The sequence below is a fragment of the Canis lupus genome, chromosome 21, assembly GCF_003254725.2.
Source record: "Canis lupus dingo isolate Sandy chromosome 21, ASM325472v2, whole genome shotgun sequence".
NCBI classification, from domain to species: domain Eukaryota; kingdom Metazoa; phylum Chordata; class Mammalia; order Carnivora; family Canidae; genus Canis; species Canis lupus.
Genome location: NC_064263.1, coordinates 24181332 through 24203713, shown reverse-complemented (window position 1 = coordinate 24203713; position 22382 = coordinate 24181332). Strand labels below are relative to the sequence as shown.

General features: G+C 39.7%; 1 protein-coding gene and 1 long non-coding RNA gene across 6 annotated transcripts in view; one reads left to right on the top strand and one right to left on the bottom strand.

The window, feature by feature from the left end:
- The window catches only part of LOC112667446 (uncharacterized), a 58456-nt gene that overhangs the window by 2026 nt on the left and 34048 nt on the right, over positions 1 to 22382 (top strand). The window lies entirely within an intron of this gene.
- PGM2L1 (phosphoglucomutase 2 like 1) overlaps positions 15465 to 22382 on the bottom strand; it is a 55952-nt gene continuing 49034 nt past the window's right edge. Inside the window, exon 14 of the mRNA XM_025459029.3 lies at positions 15465 to 21320. Coding sequence (XP_025314814.1) covers positions 21218 to 21320 — 103 coding nt within the window. The 3' untranslated portion in view covers positions 15465 to 21217. The remainder of the gene's footprint in view (positions 21321 to 22382) is intronic.

Sequence of the window (22382 nt, the reverse complement as noted above, 5' to 3'; positions counted from 1 at the left end):
CATGACCACAAGGTAAAGCTTTCAGAAGTGTGGTTTTAAAGATTCTCTGTTAGGGGGATCCCTGGGTGGTGCAGCGGTTTGGCGCCTGCCTTTGGCCCAGGGCGTGATCCTGGAGACCCGGGATCGAATCCCACGTCGGGATTCCGGTGCATGGAGCCTGCTTCTCCCTCTGCCTGTGTCTCTGCCTCTCTCTCTCTCTCCCTGTGTGCCTAGCATAAATAAAAAAATAAAAATAAAAAAAAAGATTCTTTGTTAGACTTTAGAAAGATTTTTAGGGCATTGCTTAGTAGAACATCAAAGAATCTTGAGGCATTTCTTTTAGATTCTCTCTGGTAAACAAGGCAGCCTGAAAGAGTCTTAAGAGTGTCCACCATAAGGTAGACTATTTCAATTAAGCAAAAATGCTTCTAAGAACCTTAATACTGTTATACCACAGCATCCTGACTCTAAACCCAAGTTATAGAAGGGCCCAGAAAGAAATATAGATGTGGCATTTGTCTTAAGGAGTGAATTCCATTAAGATTTATAGAAGATCATCAAAAGTTTTAAGATGAGGGGCACATGGCCGGCTCAGTCAGTGGAACGTGTAAGTGGATCTCAGGGTTGTGAGTTCAAGCACCATGTTGGGTGTAGAGATTACATACACACACTTAAAAAGTTTTAAGATAATTTTATCAGAAGAAGTACTGCCAGTTTTGGCTAAAGACAAAGAAAATACGAAAAAGAAAGGAAGGGAATAAAGAAGAGAAAGAAAGAAAGAAAGAAAGAAGAAAGAAAGAAAGAAAGAAAGAAAGAAGAAGAAAGAAAGAAAGAAAGAAAGAGAAAGAAGAGAAGAAAGAAGAGAAGAGAGAGAGAAAGAAAGAAAGAAGGAAGGAAGGAAGGAAGGAAGGAAGGAAGGAAGGAAGGAAGGAAAAAAGAAAAAGAAAAAAACCAGTTCCCTATTGCTGCTAGTAACAAATTACCACAAATTAGTGACTTGGAACAACCCAAATTAATTTTCTTACATTGCTCGAGTTCAGAAGTCTGAAATGGATTTCAGTAGGCTGAAATCCAGGTGTCAGCAGGGCTGTTTCTTCCGGAGGCTCTAGAGGAGAATCTCTTCCTTGCTTTTTTCCAGTTTCTATGGGTTGCCTTCATTTCTTGATTCATAGCCCCTTCTTTCATCCTCAAAACCAGCAACATAACATGTTTCAATTTCTATTTGACTTTGCTTCTACTGTCACATCTCCTTTTCTGACTCTTTTAAGGACCTTTTTCTTTTTTTAAAAGATTTATTTATTTATTCATTCAGAGAGAGCGAAGAGAGAAGCAGAGACACAGGCAGAGGGAGAAGCAGGCTCCACGCAGGAAGCCCGATGTGGGAGATGTGGGACTCGATCCCGGGTCTCTGGGATCACACCCCAGGCTGTGGGTGGCGCTAAACCGCTGTGCCACCGGGGCTGCCCTCTTTTAAGGACCTTTGTGATTACACCAGTCTCACCAAGATTAATCCAGGATAATCTCCCCATCTCCTTAACTTAATGACACCCCCAAAGTCTCAGGTTTCGGAACTAGGGCATGGGGGCATTATTCTGCCTCTATAATCCCTAAACTTCTATGGGCAGAAAGCTGACTGAGATCAACTCAGTTGCAAACAAAGGTCCATGGCCATTTCACCATTCTCTCTGTCAGGAGAAGTGTTAGGGGGAAAAAGTGTAATGGAGAAGAAGCCAGAGTAGAAAGAGAGAATCCATTGTGGTTAAAATAGCTTTCTCTGGTAAATTTTACAAATTCATATAGCAATGTGAACACATTATTAGGCTCACCCACCCATCCTCCCAATCCTGAGGGCCTCAGAAAGGGTTTGTGCTGGCAGCCGGGGTGGCTCAGCAGTTTAGCGCCGCCTTTGGCCCAGGGCGTGATCCTGGAGACCTGGGACGGAGTCCCACGTTGGGTTCCATGCATGGAGCCTGCTTCTCCCTCTGCCTGTGTCTCTGCCTTTCTCTTTCTCTCTCTCTGTCTCTCATGGATAAATTTTTTTTAAAATCTTACAAAAAAAAAAAGTGTTTGTGTAAAGCAGGGACCTTGAAGCTTAAGCTTCCTGGCAAATCTGCCTCTGGTCGCCACTAAGTACATGGACTCTGGATCTATACTACCTGAGCTCAGATCTCTGCTCTATACTTATGTTGTCTCCATTGATGTTATAGATTGGGTATTCCAGAAGCAAACTCTAAGATAGAGTTTGTTCAACAATTTTGAACATTTGTGTTATCTCTTCCTGGGTGTCTGTTGATTGCCTTTTCTCATTCCTGAGATTTTCCTGGTTCTTCATATGCAGATACTTATTTACAAGATATTTATTACAGATCAACATCTGTGAAGGGGAGATGAAGGAGGGAAGGGCAGAGGAGGAAGTCAAAGAGGCCTGACCAAACTTTGGTCAAAGCAGCAGGAGGGCTGCAGCTACTTTCTCCCATCAGAGCTGTCTCACATCAGGCCTGAATGGCTGGGCTTTATTCCCTCACCTCACTCCATCATTGTTTTAGGGTTCACTGAACTCTTGGAACTGTAGGCTTACGTCTTTTGTCAAATTTGGGAAATGTTCATATATTATTTAGTCAAATACTTCTTTTACAAACTCTTCTGCAATTTTGATGACATGAATTGGATACTGTCTCCTAAGTCTTCAGGCTCTGTTCACTTTTTATTTTTTTAAAGATTTATTTATTAATTAGAGACACAGAGAGAGAGAGAGAGAGTGGCAGAGACACAGGCAGAAGGAGAAGCAGGCTCCATGCAGGGAGCCTGATGTGCGACTGGATCCTGGATCTCCAGGATCAGGCCCTGGACTGAAGGCAGTGCCAAACCGCTGAGCCACCAGGGCTGCCCTCTGTTCACTTTTTTAGAAACATTTTTTCTCTGTTGGTCATATTATATCATTGCTATGGATCTATCTTCAAGTTCACTGATTCTTGGCTGTTATCTCGATTCTATTGAGTCCATCAATGAGGTTTTTAAAATTTTGGTTATTTTACTTTCAGTTGTAACATTTCCATTGGGTCCTTCTTTATATCTTCTATTTATTTTCTTTCTTTTTTTCTTTTTTTTTTATATCTTCTATTTCTTTATTGATGCTTTCTACCTTTACATTCATTTGAAAGGTGTTCATCCTTACTTCTTGGACCATTTTGTGAGTCTTCAACAATTTTGAACATTTGTGTTATCTCTTCCTGGGTGTCTGTTGATTGCCTTTTCTCATTCCTGAGATTTTCCTGGTTCTTCATATGCAGAGTAATTTTGGATTAAATACTAGATATTTTGAATATGTAAGTGCCAATATCTTATTTAAATCTTATGGAAAATATTAATATTTTTGTGTTAGCATGTAATTAACTCAGTTGAATTCAGGCCACAAGTTCCAATCTGCTTTCCGTGGCCATGGTTTTTTTTTTTTTTTTTTAAGGTTTTAATTATTTATTCATGAGAGACAGAGAGAGAGAGAGCCAGAATCACAGGCAGAGGGAGAAGCAGGCTCCATGTAGGAATCCTGATGCAGGATTGATCCTGGGACTCCAGGATCACACCCTGGGCTGAAGGCAGGCGCTAAACTGCTGAGCAACCAAGGGATCCCCATGTGACCATGGTTTCAATGCCAGTTCAGTTTTCAAAGTTTTTGTAATGCCATTCAGATCTGTCCCAGTTGTGTGCTACCTTTGGATTTGGACAGTGGTCTATCCCATACGTCAGTACTTAGGTCCATGGCATACAATTTAGCATCAGAGCCATCCATCAGCATCCATTTAGCATGCAGAGCTAAGGGGTGAGTCCAGAATTATGGGGTGGATCCCTTGAGCTTTTCCCCACTCTGCAATCTCTCTGATCGTTTCCAGTCCCTGAGACTTTCCTTTTTGTTTCTCTGGCCAGAAACCTGGACTTCAAACAACTGCAGTCTGCTGTGTGCTTCCTCTCTCTTTTTAAAAGATTTTTTTATTTTTTTGAGAGAGAGCAGAGAGAGAGCTTGCGTGTGCATAAGCTGGGGGGAGGGGCACCAGGCAGAGGGAGAAGCAGGCTCCTTGCTGAACAAGGAACCCAATGTGTTGGGATTCCTGGGTGGCTCAGCGGTTTAGCGCCTGCCTTGGGCCCAGGGCGTGATTCTGGAGTCCCACGTCAGGCTCCCTGCATGGAGCCTGCTTCTCTCTCTGCCTCTCTCTCTCTCTCTCTGTCTGTGCGTGTGCGTGTGTGTCTCTCATGAATATATAAAACTTAAAAAAAAAAAAAAAGAGCCCAGTGTGAAGCCTGATCCCAGGACCCTGGGATCACGATCTGAGCCAAAGGTAGGTGCTTAACTGACTGAGCCACCCAGGCGCTCCAAGCTGTGTGCTTCTCATGACTACAAATGTCTGGGGCCAAGCGGCAGGAGGACATAGAGAGAAAAAAAAATCAGTGGGGGTTTCCCCATCCTGTTGGGATTGCTGAAAGCAAAATTAGAGCATTATTTGAGGTGGTTCCAATGTAGGTAGATGTAATACATAAGATAACTCCAAGTTTTAGACAGCCATAGGAACCTCACTACCACCATTGCCATTGGGGCCACTACTGTGAGATTGCCTGGGGAAGAAGTGTGGGGTACAGAGAAAAGAGAGAACGAAAGGAAAACATGTGATAGCCCCCCTCTGAGTGTGAGAAGTTCTATTCCCTTTCCCTTTAGGCCGAGAATGAGGGCTTCTCCTGCAGCTTTCCCAGTCCTCACCTAGGGTCCCAGTTTGGGGTTTGGGGCTACTGAGGATTGAAAGGCAGAAACTTAAAGCCAGCTCTGTGATGCTTCAAATTCTGGTCTTCTTCCCAAATCTACCTGCTGTCATTAACTTTTCCCAGTTCTCAAATGCCATTTACATGCATTCGGTCCAGGTTGCATAGCTAAATTCAGTGGGCTAGACGGGGTAGACTGTGTCCATTTCATCTTCTTAACAACAGCTCCTTCCACAATAAAACTTTAATTCTATACCAGAGAGGAATTTTAAAAACATTCTAAGTAACACAGGGTTTCAAGTTTAACTAAATGCGAACTAAAATCTAACTAAATTATACCACCAGTTCGAATAACTATGTGACAATAGAATAGGTATTTTCCAAGCACAGCTAAATATGTAAGAGCTCAGTGTATGTTCCTGTTTGATATTTAGCAAGGTGTTTTTATTTTTAAACCTGTATTAGTAGACAATCCCTATTTCTGAAAGTCAAATACTGAGAAATGTATCCAGTAGTCCCCACTTATTCACAGTTTTACTTTCTGCGTTGTCATTCACCTGAGGTCAACAGTGGTCCAGAAACAGATGATCCTCCTTCTGACACATTGTTAGGTCAACAGTAGCCTAATGGTACGTCACAGTGCCTACTCCCTCACCTCATTTCATCTTCTCACATAGGCATTTTATCATCTCACATCATCATGAGAAGGGCAAGCGCAGTACAGTAAGATGTTTTGAGAGAGAGACCACATTCACATAACCTTTATTATAGTATATTTTTATTTTGTTCAGCTTTATCATTAGTTATTGTTGTTAATCTCTTTCTGGGCCTAATTTATAAATTAAACGTTATCATAGGCACACATGTATAGGAAAAAAACCTGGTATATATGGGGTTTGGTACTATTTGCAGTTTCAGGCATTTCCTGGGGGTCTTAGAATGTATTCCCTGAAAATATGTTGCGACCACAATATTAGATTTGAGGAAATATTACTAGTTATTAGGCTTTCTGGTGCAAAAATAGAAAGAAAATTGAAGTAGACATGAAAGAGTCAAGGAAAAGATCAAAATTTCCACATACATATCAAGGCACGATAGAAGAAAGGCTTTACAGAAATAATAATCATCCTCAGTTTCATATCATGCCTCTCTCCCCTGCTCACTCCACTACTCTGGTCTTTGACCTTTTCATTTCCCACTCCTGCCAAGCTCTTTCCTGATCCGTGTGTAATTTCTGACTAATTCCTGCTCAACTGTTGAGTCATTTCCTCAGGACATTTTATTTGTCTGAAGATTAGGTTTGAATCCCCATATGATTCAAAACACATCCTATATTTTCCTTTGGTAGCCTTTATTACAATAGTGATTTCTTATTTCCATAATTAATGTCTATCTGCTCTACTAGATCACAAGCTTCACGTAGGTGGGACTGCCTAGCAGAATGCCTGGCAATAGTAGTTATGCATTTAAAGAAATAGAATAAATGAAGTAGAAAGAGCTTTCAAAACAATCCCATCAACCAATCTCTATCAAGGGTCCTCTGTGTGTCAGTCCTCTGCCAGACCCTTTATACTATTTATCTCTGTTTTTCATCAAAATAAGCCTATGGAGTATATGTGTAATTATCTCACATTTTACAATTGAGAAAATCATGGTTCACTGAGGTTAAGTGATTCATTAGCAAGATGGTAAAGCCTGAAATTGAACCCAGGTGTTCAGTTCTTGGTTGGGTGTTCTTTTTTTTTTTTTTTTTTTTTTTTAGAATTTATTTATTTGTTCATGACAGACACAGAGAGACAGAGACATAGGCCGAGGAAGAAGCAGGCTCCCTGAAGGGAGTCTGATGCTAGATTTGATCCCAGGACCCTAGGATCCATGACCTGAGCTGAAGGCAGACACTCAACCGCTGAGCCACTCAGGCGTCCCTAGTTGGGTGTTCCTCAGTTACATCATTACTTGAGGTTAGCCTCCCTTACTACATCCAAGGAGAGTTTCTGGGGGACTACTTCTACCCATTTCTTTTCAGTTTCTCCTCTATATTATGAAAAGATTAAACCAATGGATTAATGTTTCTAAAAGTGTAGTACACAGTTCATCTGCATCAGAATCATGGTGAGGAAGAATGGATGTTCTTACGAAAACTTCCATTTCCAGATTCCCACCTACCCTTGTTGAATCAAAATGTTTATGTGTGATGAGAGGGTCAAAGTCCAGGAATCTGCATTTTTTTAATAGGCTCTTGAGGAGATTCTTATGCATATCTGAGTTGAGAACACTTAATTAGGTGATTTCCCAAATTCTCTCTAGCTTTGATAGTCTTTGCTTCTAAGACATTTGAAGGGCATGCCTTTGTATTTCTATCATCTTTTACACAGCCTGGAACTCAATATAGTTTTAGTGAATAAATTCATTTGAATTTGGAAGACAGATTCAAATCCCTGCTTAGATACAACTGTGATTCCTTGGGGAGATTTCTTCCCCTCTTTTTTTTTTTTTTAATAGTTTAAAGTATATTTATTTATTTACTTATTTTAAAGATTTATTTATTTATTTATTTATTTATGAGAGACACATACACACACACACACACACACACACACAGAGTGAGAGAGGCAGAGACACAAGCAGAAGGAGAAGGAAGCTCCATGCAGGGACTCCATCCCGGGACTCCAGGATCACACCCTGGGCCAAAGGCAGGCGCCAAACTGCTAAGCCACCCAGGGATCCCCAATTTCTTCCCCTCTTGACCCTTAGAGTTATCATCTTTAAGATGGAAATAATAACAACAATCCCTATTCTGGCTCCCAACAGTTGATGTGGAAGAGAAATTCAATTATGTTTTTGAAAGCTCTTGTGATGATTTCATTATAGATATAAAGTGGACACCAACAGGAGTTTCTTTGGTCCTTCAAACACACTGATGGCTGAGCTATAGCTCTTTTGAGTGGGCCGAATAAAGAGCTTATTAAAGCAAAACAAAACAAACAAAAACCAAACAAGCACTACTAGGAAAATTACATTTCCTTCAAAGTGCGTAGGGTCTTTCCAAGGAAGTAACATGGATTTTTTTTTTTTTTAGGAGAAACCTGAGGCATTCCCATAGTGCCCCCTGGTGGAACTTAGAAGCAAACGCAAATCCACCATCCTTGTCACACATTTGCTGTTTGTTTAGCACAAAGATTTATCTATCATCTATCTGTCTTATCTGTCATGCATCTATCTCATCTGTTCTCCACCTAGACTAGGAGCTTTTGGTGGAGCTTCTTTTTGTCCCCAGAACCTAGCATTCATTCTCCATGCGTTCATTCAACCATTACTGAGCATCCATTGTGCCAGGTACTGTGCTTGGCATCCAGGGATAGGCAGAAGAGCTTCCCTCCCCCTAGAACACTTACAGTAAAGTAGTGGAGACAGACAAGTAAAGAGCCAATAACAACAGTGATTTATGCCATGTAGGAGAAGGTGCAGGGAACTATGGAAGCCATTTTCTTTGGCCAATATCCAATAATCAGTTTAGGGATGGATGGTAAAAATGAGGCAGGAAGTATAAACAGGAGCTAGACAATGAAGAGCCTACTCTATTAATAAGTTTGGTTTTATCCTCGGGTCGATGGGAAATAGTTGAACAGTTTTATTTTTATTTATTTTTTTAAAAAACATTCTATTTATTAATGAGAGATAGAGACATAGGCAGGGAGAGAAGCAGGCTCCATGCAGGGAGCCTGATGGGGGATTTGATCCCAGGACTCCAGGATCACGCCTTGAGCCAAAGGCAGATGCAACTGCCGAGCCATTCAGGCATCCCAGCTGAACAGTTTTAAGCAAAGGAATGACATGATTAGATTTTTGTTTTTTAAAGATCATTGTGACTATAGTGGGTTGAACTTATTGGATGAAGCAAGACCAAAGGTAGAAAAGGCCAGCTAGGAAGTCACTGCATAGTACAGGTGAGAAATGAATGTTTGGTTAGTAAGGATACACAGGGAAATTAAAACATATTGCCAAAATTCTATTTCTCTCTTGCAAAAGTGTTTTATTCTTTATATCTTACATTTACATTATATGAATTCTTTAGTATATATGAAGTCATTCATTTAAAAACATATGAAATTGACAGAGAAAAATGTATTTTTGTGTTCACATAATTATAAAGCCAAATTCATGATGAGGCTTGCTTCTGAAGAGCTATGGTGGACTGTAAGATAGCCATGATCCTTATTCCACCCTGTATTCACACCCTTTATTGTGTGACTTTGCATTTTCCTTCATTGAGAAGTGGAGACTATGTCCCCTCCTCTTGAATCTAGGAAGGCTTTATTACTTTCTTTAGGCAATAAAATGCAACAGAAGGGACAGTATGCCATTTCTGAGCCTAGGCCTCAAGAGGCTTTACCTACTTTGGCCCTGTCTCTCAGAACCCTGCCCAGGCACCCATGGGAAGAAGCCTGGGCTAGCCTGCTGGGAAATGGGAGCTACCTGAGGAGGAGCTCAGCCAACCCAGCTGAGGCTATCCTAAACTAACCAGCACTCAATCAACCTGGCAACAGACTTCCATCTGATATGTGAACCCCACTATGATCAACCAGATAGCTGACCTCAGTCCAAATTGCCAAACTACATAACTGTAAGATGTATAAATGGTTGTCTTCAGCCACAGATTTGGGGGTAGTTTAACAGCAAAAGTTGACAGAAGCTGGTGTCTGCAAGTGAAATGCTTACCTTTAACAAAAGCTCAAATTCACAGCATTGGCTTTGGGATCAGGGATGGGTGGAGATTGGAAAAATGGCAGGCAAATAGTGAAGTCTGGAAAAATGGTGAGGAAATTGTTACTGAAGGCTGGAAAAATGGTGATCTGTGTTTTATAATGGCAAAATGATTGGCCAAAGTGTTGCCTATGGTAACTTGGAAGATGGGGGAAAATACTCAGAAAGTTTTTGTTTGGCTAAGGAGATCTCTAGGCAGAGTGTTAAAAGTATCATCAGTTGGATGCTCCTAGCTATGTAACCTTGTAACAGGAAGGGAGCTATGAGCCAAAGAAAGAACTGGCAAAAAGAATTTAGAGAGAACAGAGAGGGGCACGACTTAGTAGGTTAAAAAAATAAAACTTTTTCCATCTTGAGGCTGTCTAGCCAGCATAGAGTTATTATAGGAATGTAGCTCAGAGATGTAGATTATACCAAAGGTAGCTGTAACACACTTTATTAAGGTCTTTGAAAGAGTTAGTGATGTCCAGTAGATTCCTAGACAGAAAGACTTCTTGGAATCCTAAGAGCAATATCCACAAAAACATATGAAACTAATCCAAAATAGTTAATAAGGGGCATCTGGGTGGCTCAGTTAGTTAAGTGTTTGCCTTCAGCTCAGGTCACAATCTCAGAGTCCTGGGATCTAGCCACACATCATTGGGATCTCAGCTCAGCGGGGAAGCCTCTGCTGAAGTTGTCTCCTCTGAGCCTCCTCCAGGTTGTCTCTCTCCCCCCTGCCTGCCACTCCACTTGCTTGTGCTCTCACACACACAAAATAGCATGATAAAATTGAGGGAGAGGTCTCAAAAACAGTTGTGAGGATGTCATTTGGAGTATAGAGTTGACCATAATCAGATACATAGAAAACCCACAAAGTTTTTATTTTTATTATTTATTTAAGAGAGGGAGAGAGAAAGAGGGTCAGGTGGAGGGGCAGAGGGTGAAAGACAATCTTAAGCAGGCTCCATACCCAGTGTGGAGGCCAACATGGGGCTTGATCTCACAATCCTGGAGTCATACCCTGGGCTGAAATCAAGACACTTAACTGACTGAGCCACCCAGGTGCCCACCCTGCCCCCTCACAAAGTTTTTAAATGAGTTATATGTGGGACAGTACCAACAGCCTGAACCAAAAGGGACTGAGAGATATTTCACATTGCTAGTCAGCTGCCAACATGCGCCACTGCTTCAGTAGTAACTAAGGAAGAAGATGGTCAGGAAGGATGGTCCAGAGGGTAGGGCTAAGAGACACAGAGATCAATGGACTAGGGAAGCCACTCCAAAGGAGTAGAGTCCAGGCCCAAGCAGGGAAGATTTCTTCTCCCAGGCCCAGACAGTGTTTGTCTAGCAGGAGTCAGAATTGCTCTGTCAGAATATACACCTTTCATGCTTTTCTTTTTTTTCTTTTTTTTTCAAGGGGTTAATCTTTTTTTTTTTATTTTTTATTTTTTATTGGTGTTCAATTTACTAACATACAGAATAACCCCCAGTCCCCGTCACCCATTCACTCCCACCCCCTGCCCTCCTCCCCTTCTACCACCCCTAGTTCGTTTCCCAGAGTTAGCAGTCTTTACGTTCTGTCTCCCTTTCTGATATTTCCCACACATTTCTTCTCCCTTCCCTTATATTCCCTTTCACTATTATTTATATTCCCCAAATGAATGAGAACATATAATGTTTGTCCTTCTCCGACTGACTTACTTCACTCAGCCATGCTTTTCTTTCTTGAATGGAAATGTCTGTTAAAGTTATCCTGTCTCTGTCTCATTGTGCACTCTCAGAGTGATAACTGAAACTCTGGACATTTTACCCAGAAAGAGTGTATAAAATCCAAAGTGCCAATGGCTGAGATCAGAAACCTATTATCCAGCCTTTCCAGGATGCTCCTCCCTCTTTCTCTGCACCTCTCCTGTGTCTGCAAGGCCCTTCCTTGGTTCTTTGCCTAGCAAACACCTGCTCTTCCTTCAAGGCTCCACTCTAGTCCTTGGGATTTTCTGGAGGCATGGATTAAGCTTATTGACTTTTTTTTTTTAAATAATTTTTTTAAATTTATTTATGATAGGCACACAGTGAGAGAGAGAGAGGCAGAGACACAGGCAGAGGGAGAAGCAGGCTCCATGCACCGGGAGCCCGATGTGGGATTCGATCCCGGGTCTCCGGGATCGCGCCCTGGGCCAAAGGCAGGCGCCAAACCGCTGCGCCACCCAGGGATCCCCGCTTATTGACTTTTTATTCACTGTTCTGCTCCTTGTAGGTTAGGTTACAGGAGGAGAAATGGACAACCAGTCAGGAGACCTAAGTATCAGTCTTATTAGTCTCAGGTTTGCCACTGACCAGCTCTGTGACTCAGGGCATCACTTCTCTCCGGACTTACTTTACATCTGAATAGAAGTAGGAAGGGTTCTTTCTGATTGAAGACTAGATAAGATTTATTGAAAGCCATCCTCAGGCCTTGGGTGGGGACGAAGTAGTAGATTGGGAATAAGACAATTTAGGTTCTATAGAAATCCACTCTGTGGACTCCAGTGGATCCCTGACCTGACCCTTGGGCTTCCGTAATTGTAAAGAGAGATGCTGGCATTGAATTTGGGGTGCTGAGGTGCTGAGTTTGTTTTGTGGGACATGGACCCCTGTCCACAAGGGGGAAGTATGCATAAGTGGGAGCGGCAAACAGCTGGAAAAAACTGATCCACTTGGTTTTTTTCCTCCCCTTGCTCCCTGCTCACAAGGGAATAAATCTCTTCCAACCCTCTCCCAGCTGGCTTGCCTTATTCAGCCTCAGGTTGATTTTTTCCCTTTGGCTGCAGCCAAAGTCTGGCTGGAAGTCCTCTAGCAAATCTCAAGTACTCCTGCTTCCCAGTCTTCACTCATATTTTCTCTGCTTTGAGTTGAATGCACTCATGTACCATGCATGCCTCCTCCCCTTTGTTTATTCACAGCATACTTGCCTTTGAAAACTCAGCTCAAATTCCAGTTCAGTTCAGTTTAGCTGAACTTTTTTTTCTTTCTTTTTTTTTTTTTTTTTTCGAGCGCTCACTATCTGCTTGGCTCAGTTCTGGGCACTGGGGATATTGCATTGAGTCAGCAGTTCCAGCCCTCGGGGAGCTCACAATTGACTGGTTGACTCGGAGAGTCCAGCACACAAGCAGATCATTTACACATGGTGTGGGATGTGCCATAAAAGAGGGCAGCAAAGGGCACTCTGGCGGTATAGAGCAGGGCCCCTGCCCAGCTTGGCTGCTGGGGTCAGGGGTTGGGAAACAGGCAGGAAAGGCTTTTTGGAAGGGATGATGCTTGGGTTGAGGGTTAAAGGAGGAGCTGTTTGCAAAGTGAAGAGGTGTCAAGCCATGTGCCCCAGGCAGAGCCCCCTCTCTGTCATGTCTGCTGTGTGGCTCCCATCTTGGGTGGAAATCCCACCTTTTATTACTCTGGGCTGGTACCACCATTTCTAGTGTTGCATGTAAATTCTGGATCCAGCTCTTTGAAAACTGTCCACGTGGTGATCAGGAAGGTGAGAGGATGGTCATACAAGGAACAGTAGCTGAATTGTGCATATTTAGACTGAGGGGAAAGGATTCTGAAACAGAAGGGAGTTTTAAATAACACTGAGCTTCCAGGGGGATCCCTGGGTAGCTCAGCGGTTTGGCGCCTGCCTTTGGCCCAGGGCTTGATCCTGGAGTCCCGGGATCAAGACCCGAGTGGGACTCCTTGCATGGAGCCTGCTTCTCTCTCTGCCGCTTTCTCTCTCTCTGTGTCTCTCATGAATAAATGAATAAAATCTTTAAACACACACACACACACACACACACACACACAAAAGAAAAAAACATTGAGCTTCCAAGTATAACCAAAGTGTAGAAGCTGCAGGAGACAGATTTCAGCTGAACACGAGAAAGAACTCTCTACTGGTCTTTCTTTAAATGGGTACAACTTAATAGTGAAAGGGAATAAAGGGGAAAGGAGAGAAAATGAGTGGGAAATATCAGAGAGGATGACAGAACATGAGAGACTCCTAACTCTGGGAAACGAACAAGGGGTAGTGGAAAGGGAGGTGGGCAGGGGGGTTGGGGTGACTGGGTGACGGACACTGAGGGGGGCACTTGATGGGATGAGCACTGAGTGATATGGTATATGTTGGCAAATTGAACTCCAATTAAAAAAAAGGATACAACTTGTCTGAGCAAATTATAATGGGAGAGGTTCAAATATAAATCCCCATTTGGTAATCAGATTGTGGGAACTGGTAAATTGGATAAGATGACCATGAAGGTTCTTTCCAAGGGTGGGTTCTCTCATACCTACTCCTCACCCCCACCACCGTTTTAGAGACCTTCTGCTTATGCCTTTCCATACTCTCACCTGCTGACTGAAGTCCAAGCTCCAGGGCATAGCACACAGGGCCCTCTCCATTCACACCCCTTCTCAACATGGCAATACCAAACCACTTACAGTTCTTGGAATGTTCATGCTATGTTCTGTGCTTAAGATGGCCTCCCTCCTCCTTTGCCTTCCCCATAAATTACAACTGGTGAAATAACTCTCTCCCACTCTTCTTTAAAAAAATTTTATTTATTTATTTTTTTAAGAGAGGGTAAGGGCAGAGGGAGATAGGGAGATGAGAATCTCAAGCAGACTCCATGCCCAGCGCAGAGCCCAGTGTCGGGCTCTATCTCACAACTCTGAGATCATGACCTGAAATCAAGAGTCAGACACTTAATGGACTGAGCCTCACGCTCCCACTGTGTCTTGATAGAAGGGTAAGTGCAGTGGTCTGCATTTCAGAAGGCACCTGGGAGGTCAAATCCCTCCTTAATTAGTTTCTGGGTTTAGCTGGAATGCATGTGACAAGAGTCCAGCCAACTGGGCCTTCTCTCTAGTGCTTTGAATCCAAAGACATAAGGAATAGATAATGGTGATCTGGTGGAGTGGGGGTAGGCAGAACAGTGGCCTGAACAGACTGTTCCAGCAATAGCATGGTTGCTGTCCTTTTTCCTACTTTTTAAGCTTCTACAAGTGCCCTTGGTACTAGCATATTTCCAAGTCAATAAATATTTTATAAAATGAAATAATGAAGCATAAGGATAAAGGTCAAAGATTTAATTTAAATCAAATTGCATGCAAGACTGGACTACTTAATGATTAGAACCAGAACTATAGAGGAAAATAAAGAGATAGGAGAATGGTCACACCAGTAATAGAAATAAGGAAATGCTAGTTTAGGGATGACAGGAGGAAGGATGGGGAATAACAGATTTTTATTATAATATATATTTAAGGGACAGCTGGGTGGCTCAGTGGTTGAGCATCTGCCTTTGGCTCAGGGTGTGATTCTGGAGTCCTGGGATCAAGTCCTGTGTTGGGCTTCCTGCATGGAGCCTGCTTCTCCCTCTGCCTGTGTCTCTGCTTCTCTCTGTGTCTCTCATTAGTAAATAAATGGAATCTTTTTAAAAAAATAATATATATTTAACATTTTAGTTATATTAGCTGATGCTAACATGGGTGGACAAATTAAGTCAACTAAAGGAGTGAAAGGCAAAAATAAGATGGAAAGGACTTTAATATTAGCTCTTTCTTCTGGGACTTCTTTTTTTTAAAAAGATTTTATTTATTGATTTCAGAGAGGGAATGAGTACACAAAGGGAGAGGGAGGGGAGGAACAGAGGGAGAAGGAAATGGTAGAGGGAGGGACAGAGGGACAAGAGAGGCAGACTCCCCACTGAGCAGGGAGCCTGCCTCAGGGCTCTATCCCAGGACTCTGGAACCATCACCTGAGCCAGACAACCAACTGGGCCACCCAGGTGCCCCTTCTCCTGGGATTTCTGATGAACCAATCAATACATATTCACCAAATAATAAGCTAGAATATTCATTTAGGCTGAAAGTAGATTCTAGGTTTTATATACCATGCATATATTTCAAAAACATGTTCCACTTGGATAGCAAATTTTATGAACCATACAGTAACTAAGATAATAAAAAATACACAGAAATTCATGCCTATAAAGAGGCCTGTTTATTACTGATAACACTTCATTTGGTTAAAACCCACAAGAAATCCACACACAAACACTTTAAGTGCAAATTCTCACAGGCAGTACTTATCATACACCCTGGTGTTTTCATCAGAAAAAAAATGAGAAAATGTTGACAAAAACTGCTAAAACAAGGGCACAGTTTTGATCTACTGCTACAAAGAAAAATAATTCATTCTTAACTGCATATATTTTAGCGGGTATATTCAATGACACATACAAAGTTTATTTTAGCATAAAACAAGAAGTCCTCACCATATATACAGATGCAGACTCTTGCCTGAGTGCCTCTTGTAAGATATATGATGAATCATAGCAGTGAACAAAATATACCAAATAGTACCAAATTAGTTGTGACTCACTTGGAAGGTAGTGGTAGTAGGTTCAAAATGGCACTTATAACCAGTGATATTAATTCTACATAGATACTTTCTTTTTTTTTTTTTTCATAGATACTTTCTTAGCCTACTTGGTCAACATCTTGATATTAAGTCTACATAGATACTTTCTTAGCCTACTTGGTCAACATCTTGCTTTGAGTGTAAATACTAGGCATTATATATAATTTCCAAATAGGAGTATGATCTGATCTCTCAAAAGAAACAGAGTATTTAAGTGTGTGCGTGCTTAAAGAAGATTATTTATTACAAATTTCAGTAATGAGAATTGTTTAAAAAACTGAATCAGAAAATTAACAGTTTGATTGTTTCTTAAACAATTAGCTTCTTTAAAATACAATCCCCTAATTCCTATAATCACCATCCAAGCACTCTATAACAGGTACTATACTGGAGGTGGGAGGATATGAAAAATAATAAAAAATGATCTCTGCTCTTAGAGAGTTGATAGTCAGATACTCTTTCTCAGTCAAGGAATGCCAGTGAATTAATGAAAACGGACTGGCCAACACCTCTGACAATATTATAAGGTTCAGTGATAACTGTTTCAGGTCAATTTAATTTGGCAGTAATACTTTCAAAGTTCAGCTTTTAAAATGCAGGGAACAGGCTAGATATGTTCTATGTTTATATTTCTCACATTAAGGTCAGTGTATGTACCACCAGGCAGATGCAACAATTGAGGAAGGGAGGGAGAAAACATTGAGAGGCCCTGTGATAAACATAGTGTTCCTTTCTGGCAGCACCAGTTTCTGTGAGGATTGAAGGAATCATTTTTATATTGGAAGAATTTTATTATGTGGAATGCAAAATTCAACTTAACATTTCATGACAGAACATGAAATTTCAGGAGTGGTAGACTGCCTCAGATTTTTCACTTGGGCCCCTTCCCTCACATATTCATGTTCCTCTGCTTTAGGGTTACACTGGTGGAAAAATTTGAGAAGCAAACTTCAGATATATCATTTGCCCTTATCTTGGTCGCTTTACTCATTCTTGTATGTCCTTTCTTTAAAGTATAGAGTCTTGAACTAACTAACAAAGAGAAAATATGGTTGGATGAATGTAATGGTGTGGTTAATATTTTCAAGTAACCAATGGTTAAAAAAAACCTAACTCAATTTTCAACTGAAACTAAAGAAAGTCATGCTGTGTAAAGTCTTGAAGTGAAAGGTTCTTTTCTTTCCACTTGAACTTCTTATGGCTTATGGTCAGATGCTCTGGGGGACAAATGTAAAAAATATTTCTCAAATTTTGTGCTTTGGGTGCCCCACGTACAGGGAAACCTGAAATAAAATGTGAGAGCAATTGACCATCCATTGTGATAGTATGACTCTTTCCTCATCAGTTTCTAGAGCAATCTCAGAAAAGCAAGTGAATTATAAAAGGCCATAATAAATTAACATACAGTAATATCCAGATGGACCAAAAAAGGCTATGAAATAGATTCAAAATTACTTCTTACAATGTCTTAAATATTCTCACAATAACAAAATAACCAAAAGTCAAAAAAACAAACGTAGTTATGAATAAGTTTAAAGCATTCTGAATGAATACAATTCAGATTTCTTATCAGTGAGGTAATAGAGCAATAGCTTTTCACAGTAATAAAATGTAGGAGGGACCTAGGGAAGGAGGGAGGTAGAGAGAAAAAGGCATAAAATAAATTTATCCAAGCAAAATTTGGATTTTTCAAGCATCACAAACATCAGTGGAAAACATCGGAAAGAAATACCAGTAGCAGCAGTTCATAGAACAACTTCTCCATTAACTCCAGCTAATGTCCATTCCAGAAGCAACCTCCTTAAGAAACGGGAGGCCTATTTCCTATGTAAGGATATTCCCAAAGTGTCCCATCTCTCAGAACCTCGTCGTCTGCTGAAGTTACTACACCCAAGCAGCAATACAGTTAAAACAAAACCCTCAGACATCCTATAATGCTATACATTCTTCAAGATGAACAAAATGGTGTTCAAGTCTTACTTAATTTGCCAGGTTAAATTAAAAATAATATCCAAGCAGGTCTCTGTGCAGCAAATGAAGACCGCACTCATGCATCTACTACTCAACATATACAAAAACTCTCTTGTGAGCTAAATTCTTCTAGACAGGGAGTGAAACTCAAATGTTACTTTCAGTGCTCTCTATGACATCGCCATTGTTCCCACCTGAGTTTTTAAAAAAGTATTGGAAGGAACCCTTAAAAGACAGTACATCCTTTAATATTTAAATTTGTTATTTGGGTTTTTTTTAAAAGGTCCTTATTCTCTTTTATTCTGTCCTCACTGAAGACAGAGAACAGTTTTTCACATTACTTCTTACTTTGAGTCCTTTAATAAAAGATTCAACTAATAGTATAAGACTTCTTAAATTATCTCAGCAGCTCTCTCTCCTCCAGAATTAAATGGTCTTAATTCTTTGAACTTTTTATCACAACTCTTATTTTCCAATCTGTGCTGTATTCCTTTTTATTTCTGCTATGTCCTCTCCTCCCTAGTTCCCACATGATCCTAAAACACAACATCCCAGCAGAAACTGAATCAGTAAGAAGGGTACTTTTTCTCTCCTAAAACTTGGCCTCTTTTTAGTGGTTGCTAATAAAGGAAAACAAAAGGTTCACTATCTATCTGCTCATAATAATAACAAATACACACAGCTAAACAACTTGCCCACAGCCAGTTTATTCCCAACTTTAAGAAAGATAAGTTTGCCCTTCATGAGAATCATTTCCTGTACCATCTTAGTGACCTATTGTTTATTTCTATTGCTTATTAATTCTAAGCAATTTCTATTGCTTATTTTCATTGTATGCTTTGACTTTGCCCCAATAACTCATTCCTTTTATTCAAAACTCTAGAAAAGCCCAGTTTTGATCTACACATTCAATGAAAATGGATTCATTTTCATGGTACTGTTGATAAAGAAAAGCGAAACAATGTAGAGCCCAAGGCTGAGACCTATAGTCCAGGACTTCCGTCTTTCCTGGTTGGCTTGGGTTACTAAAATTATCCTGTGAGGTAACTGTACACCACTATGTCAAGTTCATGTCAAAGATTATGCTAATACAGACTTGAGAGCTTGGCTACAATCAAGTAATTCCCTTAATCTATACACTTCAGGAACATCTGTAACATTTTGTTGATTTTAACTTTGGATTTTTAAATATTTGAGATAAGATTCTAAGTTTTAATAACTTTTCACTTTAAGATGACTTAAATGTTGCATTATATTAAAGCACTCGAAACTGTTCTCTTTATAATAGAATGACAATCATGACATGGCTTTAGTGATTATGAATGAACTATCATATTATTTTCGCTCCACTTTGTTCTTTAGTCACTGAAAGCCACTAAAGCCAAATATACATATTTTTCATATATACAGCGTTGTTCACACTACTTGGTAGAATATAGGCCATCTCCTAAATTACATTCTACATTACCAAAAGCAAATAAAACAAACAAAAAAAAATCTGCACATTTCTTTTTCAGTACAAAGCCTTTGAAAAACAAAGTCATTCAGAAGTATGCTGTCCCCTACATTTACCTAGTTGTCTATTATCTACAGTCATACAAGATCTAGCTATAGGAAAGGAAGGAACAAATTAACAATAGTGGCAATACAAGAATTTGAAAATTATATTTGCATTCTATGGTTTCAACCAAATGTTAGCTGGTAGCTACAACAAACCATACCATTATTTACTAAGTATTCTAATCCGTTTAAATTTTATACTATTTTTTTAGGAAATAAATACTCTAATATCAGTTATATCCCACTAGCAATTTGTTTAGTATAATTACACCCAAGGCCTTGTTTTGTTACCACATGAGTTTAAATATTTTGTGAGTTGTATAGGACAGGATACATTTTAAGAGGATTAAATAGTACTTCTCTACTAAGATTTCTTTAGAATACTGGAGAATCAACCAAAAGTGACCTTCCAATTTTTTTTTTCCACATTGAGGGGTGCCTGGGTGGCTCAGTCAGTTAAGCCTCTGACTCCAGGTCTCAGCTCAGGTCTTGATCTCAGAGTCATGAGTTCAAGCCCTGCACTGGGCTTTACACTGGGCATGGAGCCTACTTGAAAAAAAATATGCAAAAATTTTTTCCATGTTGAAAAAGATAAATAGTACTCTGGAGATCAGAAATTCTACAGTAGGCAGCAAGATGACAGAATAAATTGGACTTCAGTTTTAAAACATGTAGTTTTAGTGTTTCATAACACCTAAAATCTGGATATTTTATTTCTTAGTAAAATTAGCATTACTTCATCTGATAAAGGAATAAATCTACTTATAAAAATGTAATTCCAAAGTTAGGCTTTTAAAGAAATTTAGAGCTCCTTTTTTTGGTTCAGATTTTCTTCTTTGTCTGAAGGCTGTGGTTATTGACATTTAATTCTCATAAGAAGATCCTTTAGTTACATTGAGACTGCTTTTTAAAAGATTTTTATTTACATTCATAAGCTTTCTAAAAGGGCAAATCTATTTGATATAGAGTGGAAGCACCTACATCATTTGGAAGATTTTCCTTAACTGTCTGAAAATGAAATGATTAAATTATATTCAATGGAGGAACACTGTTTTAATTCATACCATATCCTGAGAAGGCACTAAGAAATCTGACAAGAACGAAGCCACTAGGAGCATTGCCACTATTGTTTTACATTCGGTAAATGTCAGAATTTTAAATACATACAAGAAATTTACACTGCACCAAAAGCACCTGAAACCACATATTGTAATCTCTAAGCTAGAAATGCTAATACCAGATTTCAAATACTCTACTTTGTAAGTTAATATCTGTGATGTAATAATGACACTATTCCACAGTATTCTGGGAGCAATGCCATTTTCTTGTCAATTTTATTTTTATTTTTATTTTTTTCTTGTCAATTTTATAGATTAATTTCCTTAACTAACTCTACAACTATATAACATTTATCTGCCTTTTTTTAAAACCATGCTATACACAATTACAATACGGAACTAAGCTTAATCACACTTTAATAAGAAAATTCACTTATGTATTGGTTTTCTTTTCTGTTGAAGGAAGAATAACGTGTTACTATAATACTTTTAATGCAATGACTTTCGTTCAAGATTATGAAAAAATTTGAAGCCTTTCTCTCTGGACCATTTCATTTCAAATTTATACAGTTGGTTTAGTCAGCCAACCAAAAAGAAAGAAAATAAAAGTAAAAAGTACTTGGCCAGATAAGATAGAGAACGCTAATACGACTTCAACGCATGGAGTTCTTGGCTATTCTGTTCCATGTGCCACTGCAAAGTGATGACGTACTTGCGTGTACTAAACAGAACGCCAGATCAGTCCATTTTTACTGGGCTCAAGGAAATTCTCAATCAAATCTTCGATGAGTTTCCTCAATTCCTCTTCTAGTAAGGCAGTGTCACTGAAGAGAAAGATTAAGTTTTGAAATTCTTTATTTTCATCACCTTAAATTTTGTTTAAATTGTTATAATTTCAAAGGCAGACAATTAAACAACTGGTAAACCAAAAAGAAGTTCATTCAGTTAAAACAAAACAAGTACAAAGGAGGGAAAATCAAACTGAAATTGAACTGCATTAAAGGGAGTTCCTTGGTTCACGATACATGGATGAGCTTCGGTAAATCTATAGATTTCTCCTGGGTCAGGCAATTTAATGGCCCCGAACACCAATACTAGGTATTATACTAAAATGGCTTCCTGAAATACTTTGAGAAACATCCAATAGATGTTATGGGATGATATGGCATGACTCAGATACAGAGCAGGGATGGGACTAAAAAAATGAGATGCTTAAAAAATAAATACACATTTATAAGTATGTGCTTCAAAGTCATCATTGCTGCTGACCAGAACATTTATAGGAAAGCCTCTTTTCAACTGCCTTCACGTGTCATTTGTCATTATTTAATTTAGTTTCCTTTGAACTCTACTCTGACTGACTTCAGGACGTCTTTTTTTTTGCCCCCAAAGGAAATAAAATCTACTGTTAAATGCAAAGATTTAGGGACATACAAAATAATATACCTTGGACTCTGAAGGCAATTCCAAGAAACCACTTTAGTCAAAAATATACTGATCAGTGACAACATTATAGGAGGTACTACTTTTAATAAGTTTAAATGGCCACTGAATATGTTTATTAAATCAATTTAGTGACAATTCATGCTCTTTAAAGGAAATAAACTGGACAGATTAAGTCAAAGCATATTAATATAAAAATGAATATCTGACAATAAAAATTATTTGATTATTTTTTAAAAGATTTTATCTATTTATTCATGAGAGACACAGAAAGAGAGAGGCAGAGACACAGGCAGAGGGAGAAGCAGGCTCCATGCAGGGAGCCCGACGTGGGACTCGATCCTGGGTGTCCAGTATGAGGCCCTGGCCCAAAGGTGGCGCTAAACTGCTGAGCCGCCGGGGCTGCCCTAATCATTGCTTTATGTTCATTATATAATAGGTAA